General features: G+C 45.8%; 1 protein-coding gene across 1 annotated transcript in view; it reads right to left on the minus strand.

The window, feature by feature from the left end:
* The window catches only part of LOC144133128 (ribonuclease T2-like), a 44,088-nt gene that overhangs the window by 1,913 nt on the left and 23,959 nt on the right, over positions 1-18,216 (minus strand). Inside the window, exons 2-9 of the mRNA XM_077665989.1 lie at positions 12,704-12,814; positions 9,739-9,976; positions 8,412-8,458; positions 4,893-4,959; positions 4,494-4,564; positions 3,345-3,458; positions 2,624-2,672; positions 1,448-1,525 (exon numbers count right to left, since the gene is read on the minus strand). Coding sequence (XP_077522115.1) covers positions 1,448-1,525; positions 2,624-2,672; positions 3,345-3,458; positions 4,494-4,564; positions 4,893-4,959; positions 8,412-8,458; positions 9,739-9,976; positions 12,704-12,774 — 735 coding nt within the window. The 5' untranslated portion in view covers positions 12,775-12,814. The remainder of the gene's footprint in view (positions 1-1,447; positions 1,526-2,623; positions 2,673-3,344; positions 3,459-4,493; positions 4,565-4,892; positions 4,960-8,411; positions 8,459-9,738; positions 9,977-12,703; positions 12,815-18,216) is intronic.

Below are 18,216 nucleotides of genomic sequence, written 5' to 3' on the forward strand. Positions count from 1 at the left end.
ATGGTGATGATGACGATGATGACGTTTAGTTGTACTTACGGTCTTTCTAGCAGTGTCATATCGTTTGCATTTTTTGCACTGCAGAACGAGGCCCAAGAAAAGCAGCGAAAATCTGGAGCTATTTTTTGAAGTTCTCTACTAAAGCGATAGCTCATAGTTGTGCATAATTTCACAAAGAATCGTTATGTATGTCGTCCCTAATTTTGAAGATGAGATAAGCAAGTTGTCATTTAAAGGGGTGTGCAGACATGTTGCACCCATGTTACATGGAAAAATTCGCGAGCACTTTTATCCAATGGGAATTGACTTGAACAAATGCTGGCCGGCATTACACATCGCGCCCTCTGCCATTGAACTTCAAATGGAAGTGCAGTTACACTCCGATCGGCAGTTCCGATGATACCGTAGTGGTCGGCTCTCCTACCGTATACTGCCGAGTCAGCGACATTGCCGCTGCCATGGATTCTCTGATCGCAAGAAATATTCCTGACCTGTCTAGAATGCACTCAAGCATAAAAAGTTCACAGAATAATTCATCCCAACACGCTATCAATATCGCGGTCAAGAAAAGTGCGGCCAACAAACATGAGGTAACTACATTGTTTTGACTCTGTGGGGACTTGCCCTCTGGCATACAAATGCACAACGCTTTCGCGGAATAATAATAATTGTTTTTTTGGGGAAAGGAAATGGCGCATGATCTGTCTCATATATCGTTGGACACCTGAACCGCGCCGTAAGGGAAGGAATAAAGGAGGGAGTGAAAGAAGAAAGGAATAGGTGCCGTAGTGGAGGGCTCCGGAATAATTTCTACCACCTGGGGATCTTTAACGTGCACTGACATCGCACAGCACACGGGCGCCTTAGAGTTTTTCCTTGGAACGCAAGAAAATAGTGTCAAGGTGATAACTTTTACTTCAAAGCGTGGATATCAAATTTTTTTCCATTACTTGGCCGCACATAGTGTGATACGTGATTTGGAAGTTGAGCAGTTTCGCATAAACAGTCCACTATCGTCAAGTTTCAATAGTAGATGGAAGCCTGAACAGCCGTTCAGCTCAACGACAGTTGAAACTGCTAATGTCTCAGGAACCATTAGCCGTACATCAATAAGGCAGGTTTTGTTCAGGGATCAGTGTGGTTCAGGTGTTGTTTTTCCCAAATCAAATTAAGTCATAAAAGTTTGTGTGAAAACAATTTGCGGATAAAATTAATTCCGAGGCGGTTTAATCTGTGGACGAGAAGGCGATGTCTACATTAGCGATGCAAAGAGGTAAAAAATGCGGTGAATGGGCCGCTTTTAGCAAATAATTAAAATGCGAAATCCGCAAAACACGTTGTTGCTTATTCAATATGACGGGGGGAAAAATTCCAGAAGGTTCGAATTAAATGACCGGCAAGGCTGCATGCGAATTTCATTACGTCAATGAGGGAAAGAGAAACTCACCGGCAGTGTTTTTTGTTTGCAGAAAATGTTGACATTCTCTCGAATGTCGTTGGGCAGTGCGTTACGGATGGCTCCATCCTGTAACGGTGACCGGAGTTGACAGATTACATAGAATACTAATTAAATGACAACATACACGCCAGACAGTTCCTGTGCTGCTCCATCGGCTCACTAGCACATCTAAGCTAGACATAAAATCCACTCAAGTCATTGCAGAGATCAGAAGCCTCTAATGGCATCTTGAAATCACGGAAGAGTACGTTTTGCAATGTGATCAAACCATGCTTATAAATGGGGCAAGTCGCCCTTGATATTTAAGTCTCGTGCCAGCAATTTCCACTCCGTTCCTTGAAACACAATGCAAAATAATTAAAACCCACTGTTCACATCTTTGCATTTGGTGACGGCATCCAAAGACAGACACTTGGACCTGGTGACGTCGGACACATGTCCCCTTCTCATGCGTAATGTTTCGACGTGCCCAGAAAACGGCGGAAAATGGCAGCGATTGCTCCAGGAAACGTGATCAGTTTACGGACATGAATTAACCATGGTTGTTCACTACAGCACCTTTTACGGCATATAGCTACGCGACGTTGCACTGAAGGAGAAAACTTCAGTGATCGTTCCGGTCGTCCTAGAACCGCAATAAGCCATATCTTGTAGTCCGCTTTCAACTAACTGGATAAACTTTCAGGTTCTGTTTATATAACAATTTCTTTTATATATATAACAAGTTTATATAACAATGGCTGGGCTTGACTCCTGTATTACCTCTCAGATGCCCCTTACGTTTTGGTCATTTTTGATTGTGAAACTGAACAGATGCCGGGATGGGGATGCTCTTACCGGTCAAAAGTTTATATTTCTTAAATTTTTATTGTGAGGTGTGCTGTCCTGTTATCATTTGTGTCTGTCACATATAGCGCTCAAAAATTGCTGTAAATATTTTGAAATGAGCTATAGATTGCGGTTTCTCTTCAAGATAGTACCATAACATAGGACTGTTGCAAAGAACGAAGTCGGAAATGAAGAACGCAGGACGACTATGAAACTAGTAAAAGTCACCCTCCTGGCTTAATGATTTACGTTTTTTTTCTTTTTCTTGCTGATTAAAACCAACACTCTGCACCTTTTACAGACAGACAGGAATGGTGTGCAAATGGGTTGACTCACCGAGTAATTCTTATCGGTGCTGGGCGTGATCTTCGCCTTGAAAAGAAGCCTGCGCACGAAAATAGTCGACAGAGTCATAAAATGAGCCGACGTCTGCGTTGGGGGAGGTAAAACATTTTAAGAACAGAACTTTGTTTGATTCCTCAAGGTATCTGCTATCTTGTAAGAGATCCTATGGTACGAGTACACAGCGCTGGCTGCAAATTCGGACCCATTGTTTGGCGAGGCTGGTCACCGTGACCGATCGAGAAACGGAATACACCGAACGAGAAGGCCGCGAGAGGTCACAGTCGCTGCGCTTTCTGTCTACTAAGGTTAATCATATGCATGGCATTATTTGCTCGGTTTATTTTATTTCTTTGTTTGGGCTCTGACTACTTATTCCAAAAGAGCGAATAATTCAAAAAATAAATGACCTCTAAGTTGGCACGTTTTGCTCAGTGAAAACGACGAGTGCAAGGTGCCGATGGCCAGCGCCTCGTAGCGAGCAAGGAACCAAACCGCAGGACGTACATGTGGATGCATGCAAGGTGCGGCAACGTTTGCTCTCTTGACTGGCTGAGAGCACCCGCCTACGGGGCCCCACATGTCATATTCGGCCTCGATGCCCACCCACCATTCAGCACAGAAAGGGAAGCACGCAGGAGAAGCCGCAGTTAAGGCGATAACAGCTCACGGCAAGCGGAGACCAGAGAAAGACAGCTGGACAAGGTCGGCTCACTCGTATATGTTGTACTTGTGGTAGAGGTCGAGGGTGGACTTGAAATAGTTGAGCGTGCCGTTGAGTTGAGGAATGTCGAAGGTGTAGGCGCCGTGCTTCTCCCACTCAAAGCGCCTGCAAAAGCGAGAGTCGCAAGTTTCACGGGATTACAGGGACAGCGAAAGCATGCTTTTTTCCTATGGGTACTATTGACGACAATGTGCGTGATACGAAACAAAAGTTTTGCGGAAACAAGCCTCTGTTAGTAAATTTAAACTTGTTCGTTTAAATGAATCAAGTTCCCCCCAAAACAAGGCAGCTGCTGGTTAGGAATATAAAGTGTTAAGCATTCCGCATACTGAAATTTGACAACCGCAAATGCGCCGAAACAAATACATCTATAACTCCAGTCAATGCAGAGAAAAACCCAGAGTCGGCGACTCGATGAGAACCGACAATGCGGAAACGGCTAAAGAGGTTGCCCTATAGCAATGACCAACACGACCGCAAAGCACATTGTCAGCGACTCAAAAGTGGCTGTGAGTAATTAGGCCAAAGGGCGCATCTCACCGAAAAAAATAAAGATACTGGAAAACCACAACGACAAAATGGCGATCCAAATCACCAGCACACGCCTCTCGCCCAGGTAACGAAGCGGCTCACGTAACGGCTCGACGCCGAGCCACACCGAGTCGCCAGCCACGGGATCGAGGCAGAATCGCATGGTAAACCACTACAGGACGGAAAGGGCCCAGTACCCACCTGCGCACCTATCGCTTAAAGAAACGCAGGCCGTCGCATGGCGTCTGCTTCCGAACCCGTTAAGCGGAGAGCTGGGTAGAAGTGGCATACAGCTACTGCTACCAAGGGCCATACAGTAATAAATGCAAATTCTGCAAAGAAAAGGCAAACCTTGCACACATTCTGTGGGAGTGCTCCAAGACACCCAACAAGTGTCATGAGATTAGAAATGGAGAGCAATGCTCAGCCAAGACCGGGATGACCAGCTATGGGCAGTGCGACTGGGAGAAGAAGCCGGCAAAGCCCGAGAGGCTGTCGTGTAGGCGGCGGGACCAAATCCCCCCATCCCTTGTTGGACAAATTAAGGTTATTTCTCTCACTCGCACTGCCTTTAACTTTCATTACGCGCAGGACGGGCAGTCGACTCACCAGAACTCGAAGTACTCCTTTCTTGGGCTTCTCAGTGCAGGCCAGTACTTGTTTAGGTCTTCCTTGATGGGCTGCAGGAGGAAGAGGTAACTGAGACATATGATTCACTAGAGGATAACTATGATCCTACTTTACTGCGTAAGGGCTTCCGGCCTCAAAAGCGCACTGGTAACGTTGTGAAATGACTTAGGATTAAAACCACAACGTGAAGTATAAATACAGACCTGTAGAAGTTATCTTATTGATATGTATAGGTAGGATCAATAAGAAGTACCAGATGATGATGCGATGAAAACGTCCCTTTCTTCGTCCGCAGGGTAGCGAGGCAATAGTGATAGTAGAACAATACGTGCGCTATTCACACAGCTTTAATGTTGCCATATCTTTTCTGCCACTCACATTAAGATCAGCGTCGTCGAAATCCACAGTGTCGTAGGGGCTGTGAGAAAAGCCCTTCCTCTGTGGCCTGTGGAGAAAAATAATAAAAAAACGAAAAATTAGATCCTGCACAACTACATTTGGCTCGCGCTTTCATTCAGTTTAAAAAAGTGTAAAAGTGCGGTTTAATAATCGGAGCTTTCGCGAATAGTGCGCATGCATGTACTGTCCTTTTATGTCGTCGTTTGCGGGATCGCCCGCGAACAATGCGGAAATATAAAGCGGGGCCACAAGGAATTTTCAGACGGATTAACTCCTTGTCAGCTGCCACAACCAATTAGCTCCACACGAAGGAACTGCCTGCTGGAGGCACTGCGCTGAACCGCTGCAGACCACGGCCTCCTATAGATCCGAACGTGGAAGATTTGAAGTGCGAGAAAGTGTTGTAGCTCAGCAGAAATGGTATTTTAGCACAAGAAGCGCAGGACACGGGTAAGAAAAGGGCATTCAGTCAGCGCTGGATAGTTTGTTGGCCCTGGGTACGCCTGCTCAGTTTTGGTCCAGCATTGGTCCAGTGCTGACTGAGATTTGACACAAGCTATCAATGTTGGTCGTACTTTCCGCTCCGTGTCGTTATTTTATTGCTCTGAAAATGCCTTTTAATTACACCGAAAACTTATCGAATAGGCCAGCTGCCTTCTGTGGAAACGTTCTACCTTTACCTTAGCAATGCACATCTCAAGTTTATTTTCTTGTTTTTTTTGTGTTTGATGAGCACCGGTCGAAAATTGGAATGATGTTTCCCCGAATGCACTGTCGGACAGAGCAAAACTGCGTGTGCGTCGCCTGTCTGCACACATGCATAGCCAGAATAAGCAAGCTGAGAAGAAAAAGAGAAGAGAAGAAACACGGAAACAGATGAGCAAACAGATAAGAAAGGAAGAAAGCGAAAACAGAAATGAATTGGAATGAAAACTCGATTTTAATTAAACGTTTTTTCTACTTGAATTCCAACTTTGCAAGCTGAGCGAATTACGAATTCATGTTTTCGGCGTTTGACTACTTGTTAATGACTGCGGAGAGCGAAGTTACGTTCTCAGAGCGTTATTCATGCGCAGCCATTGGATGGCTCATCGGCACGAAAATCCTTCTTCGCCCAAAAAGTGGCGCGTTACAAAACTCGCAATTGGCCAAATCAAATCAAATCAAATCAAATCAGTTTTATTCAAACGTCAGGTAAAAACTGCATGAGAATCATCTGGGCCCTAAGCCTTCTTGGCTAGACTTGGGCCCATGTAGTAAGTGCGATAAATAATTATAGCGAGACAACTCAGTCTCATGCGCAGAATTCATGTTCAGCAGTTATGCGATCCGGAGTTCCCGGGTTCGAACCCGACCGCGGCGGCTGCGTTTTTATGGAGGAAAAACGCTAAGGCGCCCGCGTGCTGTGCGATGACAGTGCACGTTAAAGATCCCCAGGTGGTCGAAATTATTCCGGAGCCCTCCACTACGGCACCACTTTCTTCCTTTCTTCTTTCACTCCCTCCCTTATCCCTTCACTTACGGCGCGGTTCAGGTGTCCAACGATATATGAGACAGATACTGCGCCCTTTCCTTTCCCCCAAAACCAATTATTATTATTATTATTATTATTAGTTATGCGACAGTTGTATACAAAGAAAAGCGAAATACTCAAGAGGTTATGCAATAGTTAGGAGGACAAAAATAACAATGAATGCGTCCAAGAAAAAACACTGATTTATAGTGGAGTCGAATATTGCTGCCCCCGGAATTTTTTTTTTATTTCGGCGATTTTCAGTTCAGGCAGTTGGTTCCAAATTTTGGCAGTGGCATAGGCAATAGTTCTTTTACCGTACACAATATTAACTGCTGGAAGATTAAAACGACAATTGAAAAAAATTTTCTAGTTGGACCAAATCGATATACGAAAACAGATGATAGTGGGATGTTATGGCTTAGTATATATATATATATATATATATATATATATATATATATATATATATACTAGCTAGTTTGAAATCCCGCATAGCAGAGAAAGGTGTAATGCATAGGCCACGAAAGAGTGGAGCGGATCTATCTGTCTATTTACTCTTTATTATTATACGAAATGCTGGTTTTGTAAAATTGCTATTTGGTTTAAGCACGTGTTACACGTAAGTCCGCAGGACTCTACACAAAGTCATTGTTTTTGGAAAAGGCAAAAATACAATATTTTTAATGAGCGAAGCGAGAAGAAATTTCTAGCTTTTATTAGGACAAAGTAAGCCCGTCTGAATTTACTGCTTATACGAATTATGCGGGGATCAAAATTGAAAGCTGAATCTACAGTTACACTAAGATATACCTGTTCATCGACTAGTTCGAGGGGGTTTGCTCCTAATCGCAACTAAATTAAGCTATTTGAATTTTTATACGGACTAGAGAAGATAATGTATTTAGTCTTTGGGGTGTGTATTGTTAATTTATTTTGTAAAAAACCTCTGGTAAATCAGAGAAAGATCACTAATAGCGCGCCTTTCTACCATATAAAGTTCATTACTAGGGAAGAGAAGGGCTGTATCCTCAGTGTACATAATAGTTTGGGCATAATTCAGAGTATCTGGCAGATCGTTTATGTACAAAGAAAAGAGTAATGGTCCCAACACCGAGCCTTGAGGCACACCCAAAGAGGATGGGATGAACGCTTGATGCGGATTGGTCGATTTTAACGCACTGCTTGAGGCCAGAAAGATAGTTTTTGAAAAACTGCTTTGCTTGACCTCTGAATCCATACCTATGTAATTTTGGCAGTGGTATATCATGGTTCTCAGTGTTCAACGCTTTTCTGATATCAGTAAAAATGCCAAGTACAGACACTTTGTTATTTACTGCTTTGTTGATGAATTCACTTAAACACTGTACAGCAGCGGAAGTAGATCTGTATTTCCTGAAACCACGCTGGTTGTCTACTAGTAAGTTATATTTATCTTTAGAAAATGGGTAAAACAGGCACCGTCATAAAAAGGTGGGAAGGTACGAAATGTCAACCGGTAATATCGTCAGTACTAGTACTTACAACTGCGCCAACTACAAAGGAATAGAATAAAATTGCAATTGAACTGGAATAGGATTGGAATACGAATAGACTTGGAATAGAATTCAGTGCTTTCACATTAGTAGCAGGTAAGTTACGTAAGTGCCCCCGGTAATTTTTTGAACTAACAAAAACTTATTTTGTGCCGCGACACGGAGAATGCAGAACCTTGCTTGACGAAGCTGGCACGCTTTGTTGGAATACACTGGTATCTTTTTTTTTAATGACACTTACAGGCTTGCAGCAGCTTCCCCGTCCTTATAGGGCCGCCAAGAAAAGAGTGTTTGGGAAGGAGTCGGAACTCCAAATGCGCACCGGCCGGTTGTGACAGGCAGCGCGACAAGAAGCAGCAAGCGATTGAGCCTAAGCGACGACGAAAGCAGCAACGAAGGCAGTTTCGCAAGCCACAGGTTCTGGGCGCCGTCATGCAGGTCTCCACTTACCACAGGCCGTGGATGGTCCAGTAATCTTTCTTGCTTGATTCGACGCACTGGAAGGGAAGAGTACGTTCGCACAAAGTCAAGCGCTGACTGTATAAGCTATGCATGCGCCTGTTGAGTGAACATTCCCGTCGTCAAAACGGGGGGGCTACGTTATTCGACATTTGCTTCTGCACCTCTTTGCGCAGCTTCTGCAGAGCTTCGGGTGGCTACGCGCAGAACGGCAACTGACACGTACAGTATACACGTTCGTTCTGCATGGGGAAGAAACGGACTTGGCTTCACACAATAAATGCGAGCAGCCGAAGACCGACGTTATGTTATGCCAATGCACGCAAACATAGAGAGGGGGGGGGGAGACAGGAAGATCAAGTGGCTAGATTAGAGCAGAGGGGCGAGAGAGGGGGGGGGGGGGGTGGGGCTCCGCCTATCGCCTCATGCAATTAGCACTTAACTGTAGATAGATATCTTGGAAATGCCTGCATTTCCCTGCTATGCACATAACGGAATCACACGTTTCGCTCTGTGCGCAACGTACATTACGGGCTGTTGGATGCATCGCCGAAGTGTGGAAATGCGTTGTATGTCAGCTGAAGTCTTCAATCTTTATTGTGCTCAGCAAATAGAAAAAACGCCTGTTTAGTGCTGTATGCTATCACTACACTTGAGAAGGGTAGCTGCTCCACCATGTCCGAAACTGTAACGAAGCCTAAAACGAGGCTCTTCTCCCGTGTAATTACTCTCACTTGGATATCCGTTCCGGCCTTTGGCATAGTCAGAAAGATTCCTCGGCCTTTTCTAGTTACGGCCAATTCACGCCCACTGGGTCGCAAAGGTCCCGCTCAGGTCCCAAAGCAACACTTGTGGTACTGTTGCATTCAGCTCGATTTCGAGTCCCAAATTCGTCGTATCTATCAGTGCCTTCCACCCCCCCCCCCCCACCCCCCCCGGTCGAAAGCAATGCGGCGCTTTTTCCACATCATGCATCTATTGGCGTCACCGTTGGTCCCGGGAATTATCGTTCTGAACGAGACCCCAAGTGATGGCGGCTCACAGGTCGTGCTTGCCATAGCGGCTGGCGGTCACCCGACGCCTAAACGTCTTTCTAAAGCTCTAAGCGAAAACAGCAAAAGGTGCATTTGGCCGGGAAGTTAACTATATGCGCAAGGTTTCTAACATTCGTTTTCTACATTTATTTTATTTTATCTGGGTGTTGAATTTCTTTAGGTACCGTTTCCTATAAAACGAACAACGATCCACTATCTGATCTCCCACTTCTATTGCAGATGCTATGGGCGAGTTACTGGCCCATGGCGTTGCCTAAGTTCACCTTTTTATCATCGGCACAGATGCCGTGGCTCCACTGCTGGCAGAAGATCAAGAAGGTGTAGGTGCCTTTCGGGCGGCCAGTTGTAATCCGCTGTTGGCCGGAGGTGCTGCTGCGCTTCGCAGGGTCCGGGGGAAGTCCCAGGCCGCGAGGTGAGTGCGACAGAGTTTGGTCGGCCGGACGTCTTATGTGAGCAGTCCTTGCTGGACTGGGGCGTCGTTGTGAATTCTTCTTAAAGGATCTGTTGTGTGCGTAGAAATAAACAGCACAAAAAAGTTGCTCTGCATGGTCTGAACCAAATCTGCGGCCGATTATGCCTTTAATGACAAATTGTGCGCGACTTCTTTGTAAGGTGCGCCGCACGTGCCCAAAAATATTTCTAACACGTCTAATATTTGCCTGTGTACAACGGCACGCACGCAAAGAGAGCGGAGAGAAGACAACATCACCATCAAGCAGAGCCAACTCGACCATCTCCTCCTGCTTCAAATATCTGTAATGGGTATGCACAGCACCACTCTTAAGACTGGGTTATGTAGCTAGTCGGATAGCACGTCCAATTTATGTGACAATGAATTGTCAGTTATCTAACGTAGTTCAACCAAGTTTTGAATTAATTGTTATAATTAATTTACACACAAGACAATATTTAGCATAACATATACGCCAAGTATTTATTAACGGTTTAACGGGCACAGATATAATGGCTCTTTCGCAGCTATTACTGTGATACCAGAGGGCACCGTGCAGCACTAGTAGTGGTTGATGGTGGATGGTTTATGGGGGTTTAACATCCCAAAACTACCCAGGCTATGAGAGACGCCGTAGTGAAGGCCTCCAGAAATTTCGACCGCCTGAGGTTCTTTAACTTGCACTGACATCGCACAGTACACGGGCCTCTAGAATTTCGCCTCCATCGAAATTCGAAAACCGCGGCCGGGATCGAACCCGCGTCTTTCAGGCCAGCAGCCGAGCGCCATAACCACTCAGCCACCGCGGCGGCTCTAGTGGTGGTTGAGTAGCCAAAAAGTACCAAGCATGCCTGCACAGAAGACCGAATGTCATCACAGTAAGACTGAACTCTCTCCTCACTGCGCCTATCCTAATCGTTAAATTTGAACGATGGTCCGAAATAGCCAATTCTGCGCGATCCTGACTGCTTCTGGACAAGTAACACCATCCAGTATGCTACTAAGGAGCTCTGCTTATGTTTCAGATGTTTCTTTTTGTCAGCAGAATGAGCGATTGCTTTCAAGCTTCTCGCGAAACCTGTCAACGCGGTCCGATCTCTGTGAGCACGGCGTCCAAGGTGCACCGTCTTCGTGCCGCACCTTCCGTGCTCGGCAGCGGCGGTGTTCTCGCCATTCGGCGACATCGACACGGTACACGGTAGACGAACGTGACAGCTTCGTGCGAGAACATGTCGTCGGTTCGTCTCATTTCAGTTCGTAGAGAAATGATTAATGCCCGTCTGTAACTTTCGCTTTTATCGCTGTGGAGGAGATTCGCAGCTTTCAGAGCCTCTCTGAAGACGCCAGGCATGTTGTGATTAACGACTCCGTGCCACCAGCAGTGTAGCCGGGATCGGGTTTTCTCTGAGACGGCCCGTCGTGGCCGACTTCGGTACTGCTCTGCAAAGTAGCCCAAAGCGCTTCGCTAGAACGGATGTTTTTTTTTGCTACTTATCGGGAAGTTTGGCATTAATATCAATAGTGTGAACTTTTGGACCAGTTGGTGCGACATATTGTAGAATATGTCGCACTTATTTTCTGACTAAACAAATTTAATATTTTTTGTGAATATTCTTGCTCGTCTCAGATTTTGCCAAATATTTTTTCGCGAACAATATATATCTCCTTGTACTCTTATATCATCAAACACAGATCTAGTTTAGCTACACTGCGATGTGCTATCATAAACCAATAATTTCTAAATTAATCTGTGAATAAATTTCTTATGCACACTACACTTAAACTGCTTGTTTTCAAGCGGTATAAGGAAAGAGAGTCGGCCACTTTCATGAAGTGGCGTACGACGGGGTGCCGTCATTAGGAGAAAGGCTGGCAGCGTTCTTTGGTGCAGATCAAGACAGGCACGGGTGCAGATCAAGACAGGCACGGGATGGACAGTTCATGCACAATCGCGGAGCAACGCCAACGGAAAGCTTATAGACTAGAACGCATGATGACGAACATTTCTTCGGGTAAGGCACAGTGAGTTATTCCTTTCCTCGGGCAACTGTTCTTTGGAAATGACGACGTTGAGCGCCACAGCTTGGAAACTTTCTCTCAAACATTGACCCAGATGGCACGATAGGTTTGGTTTTTTGCTGACCGCACAAGTAGAAGGTTTCACGCAATCCTGCTCGTGGGCCAGGATGATATTTTGAAAACGACAAGGAGGACAACTGCTGCGCTGGGTTCTTTTTTCGTTATTGCCTTGAAAGAGTCCTACGGGCCTAGTAATCATGCATATGAGCTCAGAAGGGCAGTTCGCAGCGTTAAGAATTAATCACGTACAGGAGACTTTTCACCGCCGGTCGCGGTTGGCGCCAGCGTTAAAGTGAACACTGACGTCACGGTCAGCGGGCCAATTTGGACTGCCAATTTCCTGATGACATCGGCATAGCATAAGGATATTCGTGTGAACAGCCACGGGGCAAGTGCACTTTGGCGTCACTCGATACGGGTGAAAATGTCGAGCGGTTCCTTGGACAACATTAAGAATCATATGTTCCACTCAACGCCAGCCACTGAAACTTCCTAGACGGCATCTCCTTATGCAGGCGAAACAGATCATCTCGTTGGTCTGCGTTGGAAATTTTGCCTCTGTATCTCTTTAAAACTGACATCTCGGATCCCATGGCGGCGAACAAGGAAGGTCCCGAAACGTCATCCTTCAACACAACTGCCAGCGCTCATGTTGTTTTCGGCATTGGGACATTGAGGAGCTGAACCTTTGTACGTACCTGTGGGGGACCGCCGAAGCCAGGAAGACGAGCAGGGAAGCCGCGACGAGCACTTGCAGCACGGACGCCATCTTTCGAAGCTGCCCCGGCGACGCTTCCTCGCTACTGCACCTGCGAGCGGCGAATGAACCGTTGGTCGTCCGGTGCCCAGCCGAATATAAAGGATGCAAACGGGAAGCTCGAAGGCCGAAAGGAAAACGAGGAGGAAAGAGAGGAGAGAGGAATTTGACGTCGTCGGTGACGAAACGAATGGTATAAGCAACAACAAAACATACACAAGCAAAAGCGACAACCCCAGCCCATGAGGCGTCTGTTTCACGACTTATCGAGGCAGCAAGCAACTTCCACAGAGGAATGTAGAGGGAAGCAACGTTGAGAAGGATCCGGTTTCCGCGCGTGCAGCCAACCCACCCAGTCGAAAGCGCGACTCGCGCGCCCTGTGTCGGTCACAAAACGTATCTAGATTCAGCCAGGACTTCCAAGACACGCGCAAGAATAGGAGCGGAAGCGAACGAGGTGTCCGCAGAAGCCTAACAAGAATTTTAACTTTGCATGAAGAGAGCTTTGAAAACACTCAGGTGTGTGCGAGAAAGTTGCGCACTTGAAGTCCGCTCAGTCTACACCCCAATTCACACCGGCAGAAAGGGCACAAAATGTGGAAGAGATAATATATAAAAGAGGATTGATTGCACCTGGTTGATTGATGCAACGTATCAGTAAAACGAAGCCTGATTACCTCACAGCGGCGCACTGCAGTGGCAACTCTTGAGTTTTATGACAGTTTAACGCTGTAGTTTTTTTTTCTAACTCAGATTGGATTTTCCTTGTTCATTCTTTGTACCGCGATTGGTAGATATAACTGTCCGTATATGTAAGTGCAGTCAAAAGTTACATTTTAGCGACATAAGGGTTTGTTGGTTTCGGTTTTATGTCCAGAGTATGCGCATATTTCATCTCTGTTTGGCCGAAGAAAGCCCTTAGTGAGTTGGGTTTTGCTGAACTGCGTGCCACCGAAGCGTTTCGTGCTAAAGTGGGGAAGGTCCTTCTGCGCCAACCGCAGGAAGGAGGTATGAACGAGTATGCCTCCGTGCTTGATTCCCCTATTCGTTCAACGTTTTGTCACGGGGGGTATGAAAGCTGAGCAAGAAGAGATGTTAATCTTATCCTTGCAAGTCTGACAGCAAACACACGTTTGAGGATGTGCAGAGACTAAGGGCAGGGAAGGATTGCCGCAATCACCACCGCCACTATAATCGTGGTAGCCGCCAGGTCATAATATCATGATGATGATGATCACGATCAGTTTGGTTTACGGCGCGGGTACACACCAGAGATGGGCATTTGACCTCCAAAATCTGGGCCTCACCTCAACCTCGAAAAGAATTTGCTGACCTCACTGAACCTCAACCTCATCAGTTGGGGTGGAAGTCTTCTTAGACGCCCACACCTCACTTTTCCTGAAGCCTTTGCTGACCGCACTCAATCCTCCCCTCAACTTCAAATTGTGAGGTTGCGGTCGGCTGCTCGATCTCAGAAAACAAACGAAAAAACAGAAAACAAAAAAGCGATTACGGAGTTTTTCATTTAAAAAGAATTATGAGAATCGTGTGAGACAGGAAAGTCAAAATGATGACGGTAATATTTAATAAGGTGTGTACAGACCCTCGTGATGTGCATGCAATAGGCGAAGCTTATAATCTGGGATGAACCATTGGAGAGTTTGGGGCCTGCGGGAAGGGATATCCCATACGCGGTTATCATTAATACATCGGTGAGTACTTTACATGTGTCATTACTCGGCAACGTGCTTCGCGTATTTTTGTTCGTATTGGAAGCCACTCGCTTATTCACGCATGCACCGGCACTTCACAAACACAGACCTTCTTCACCACCCACCAGCAATTGGGAGGGGGGAAGGGCGGTGGAGGTACTCACAATACTTTTTTGAGGTTTGGGAATAGATACCGAATATAAAAAAAAACTGGTCGTCGATGTACTTTCCACTGCGATGGTCATGCAGGCACATATCAGGATATTTCGATTCTCTTTCTCTATCCGTAATAGCGAGAGGACTCAGAGTAGATAATAATTTTATAAAGCTAATACTCTCTTCAGTCCTCTGTATGCTGCCTTCGAAAACAATTAACAAGCTGCGACTGTAGTAAACCAAAAGAGGAGCGTTGTATTTATGTCTCTGGGAAGAAGCGAGGGTTTTCTTTTATTAATGCGAGAGCATTAGAAGGCTCACTTTCAAGGTCGTATCCTCAGAAAAATGTCCGAAAGAAACGGCACCATGTGACGTTATGAGCCGACGAGTCGGTCGACGAAGATGATGCTGTTCCATAATTAACTAATGCCTACTAACATAATTAAGTAACGCTGAGACTAGTCATTATAATTAGTGATGAAATCATATGAGTGTGGCGTCATACCACCTCCCGTGACCACGATGTAATGTGCCATCAAACGTAGTCACGGGAAGACGGTGTAATATGAAATCACGCCTGCTCACGTGACTACGATGTAACTTCACGTCATACCAGGCCCTCAGACCCCCCCCCCCCCTTCGACACCCATTTCAAGATCCATATGGATCCCACATTACTACGCATGCGCGCTTGACGCATTACAAAGAGTGCCCTCATCCCGGTCCACATTAAAGACATTCGGATTGTCCAGCAGGTAAATGCGCGAGTTCGCCTGTGTGACGTACTGCAACGATCATGCAATGACACATGCCCTTCACCCTCGAGGTGATGGCAATGATGATGACGATGATAATAGTGTAACTTTATGAGCCAGTGGTAGTCGATGTACCGCTACCAAATTAAGAGTTGCCAGAACATTGATTAAATATTGTACAATACCCCGCAACTGAAGACAATTATTGTGCGGGAAAAGAGGAATACCTGTAGCTGCTGATTGAGGATGATGATGTTGATATTCGTGAGAGGTCAAGACCCTACCCCATTTTCGCCACTTACACCCAGGTGGCCATGGTAATTGTTTTGAAATCCTGGGAATTCTCCGATGCCTCAGTGATCCCGCGATATTTTGCAAGAAAGGGCTTGATTACGTCTTCGAACACTGTGCCAACTATTGAAATTACACGGACCAAAACAACTGGCCTAGAGTGGGCAGCGTGAACCGCTTTCTGTCAAGGGCACAACGGCTATCCGCTTAAATTTCCCCTCAGCAAAATCTTTTTCCAGCTCCCACCCCCAAACACGGGACAAAGAAAAAAACGCTTAAGTTGTTATGCGCCTGAACAAATTTCTGGATACGATTTCGTAAACCAGTTTGTGATGAGCTGTTTTAAGATAATAACTTGTTTTCCGTGAAAACTGTACTAATCGAGGGTTCGCAGGCATCCTCAAAGGCGAGCACCGGGCGAGCATTCTGAGAAGCCGTTTAAGGTGAACGATGGATCTCTTCGAAATAGTTAAAGGAAAGATAGCGGTGTGAACTGTGACTGGTCGTACGCAGGGCAGGCCACCAACCTAACTGATTATATACGAGAAAAAAAAACAAAAATTATTACAAACTCCCCCCCCCCCTAAAAAAAATAAAATCGCACACTAAACAGAAGCGAACAACAGGGTGCCCCATTAAACGTCGTATTAGAAGCGTTGAAACAGCCACTCAGCAGTACAGCGCCAGCATGTAATCAGTTCTATGCACTTATCTTATTTAGAAAAAAAAGGAACAGGATTCATCTGCTACATCACCATATATTCATTATAGTTTTGCCTATTTTTTTGATATAACACCGCTATGCTGGTACCTTCGCCTCGTATTCCGATGTTCCGACGTAATAAACGAATTTCAGAGAAGGAGCAAGGAAAAGGAGACCAAAAGAAAGGTATGTGGAGTTACGTAGCGGGAACATACAGAAGTATAGTGCGAGATTCGAAAGGGGAAGTCGCCGATCAAAAGCTTCGACGGTTTTACTCAAGTGTTTATGGCTTCGTGCTTTTTTTTTTGCTGGAACCGCCTGAATCACATTCTCTAGCCTGTGCCGATTACTCCAGTTTCGGTTAAGTAAGCTTGTAATGTACAGCAGGATCCCTTTTATTCGACTACAGTGCAAGAGCCATGGCATCAACGCGAGCATGAACACGTAGCAGACTTGCTTGGGGCCATCCACACTGCGACGAATTTATTGCACGATAGTTGGCCTGAACTCATTTGTTTGCGGCATCAAAAAAATCTACCGCGGGTAAACATGAGTTGCGTGCTTTGCGCGGCCCCGAGAATTTGAGCAGTCCGGCAGGCAGCCGGGTGCTACGCCAGCGGGGCAAGGGGGAGGGAGAGTGGCGTGCTGTGACAGTAACACTCCTTCCGGGAAGACCAGAGGGGTGCGTCTTCCCGTAGGCTCGGACTGAACGGACATTACGGCGCAGCACCGGAAGCTAAGAGGGAACTGCGGCATCCTGTTGTCAAAGCAGGCGAAACTGAACACGAAGCGTCGTTCCATGAACACTGCGGTGATGCGCTGCAACTCCTCTTCGGAAGTGGCATTCGTCGGAATAAGAGGTGGCAACTGCGAAAAGTCTTGACCTCAAAATTTCGACCTCAATGAATTACGACCTCACTCAACCTCAAACTCAGGCGTGAGGTTGAGGTCTGATTTGCTGACCTCACTCAAAAAATTTTGAGCCACCGCCGACCTCCGCTCAACCGCACCTTACGACTTGAGGTTGACGTCTTTTTGAGGTTGAGGTCGACCTCATGAGGGCGAAGCCTCAAGGCGTTTGCTCGTGTTTAGTACCGACACAAGAAAACAAGAGGGACACTATACGCCTACGTCCTTCAGAAAGAAGAGGAGAGGGAAAGGATGCAGATAAGGAAAGCAGCGAGAAGAGGCAAGAAAGGGGTACAGCTGAGTGCGACTCGACAACTTTGTTACGTCACTTATCGTTCATCAGGGACTTATAAGGTTGACACTATAGCAGACTACAAAATATATTACTGGATAACTTTGCCCTGTTGCCCTGTTGCCTTTTAAAAACTTACTCAAGCGAAGTTATAGCGACCGTGTGCTCCTTTTCAAATCGTGCGATTCGCTTTGAGCGCTGCAATTTCATGTGTGACCAAGGATAAGGTTTAGCACCACAAAATTTTGATCTATGTTTTGAAATAACGCTGAATATTTTATAAATCATGAGCCCTAGGCACCTTCACTAAAGTCACCATTTCAGTGTTGCCCAAACTTTTTGTCTCTTCTAGAAGTATCTACACTCCTTGGAAGTTCAGGGAGAACACGGGCGATGATTCTTATTATACGCAACACAGATTTCATGGCTCGTTTTTTTTCTATTTTGGGCTCTGTGGCGCTGTGCTTGCGAATACTTTGTTGTTGCGTCTTGTGCACTGGCATAAGCAAAAAAGAAATAATAAAATATTGCGTTTTACGTGACATAGTAGAAATTGTTCTCATACAACAAGAACCACAAAGAGTGAGAAATATAACAATGTCGAGTGTCGAAGACAATGTTGCAGGGCCAAAAGTA

Source organism: Amblyomma americanum, chromosome 5 (assembly GCF_052857255.1).
Source record: "Amblyomma americanum isolate KBUSLIRL-KWMA chromosome 5, ASM5285725v1, whole genome shotgun sequence".
NCBI lineage: Eukaryota > Metazoa > Arthropoda > Arachnida > Ixodida > Ixodidae > Amblyomma > Amblyomma americanum.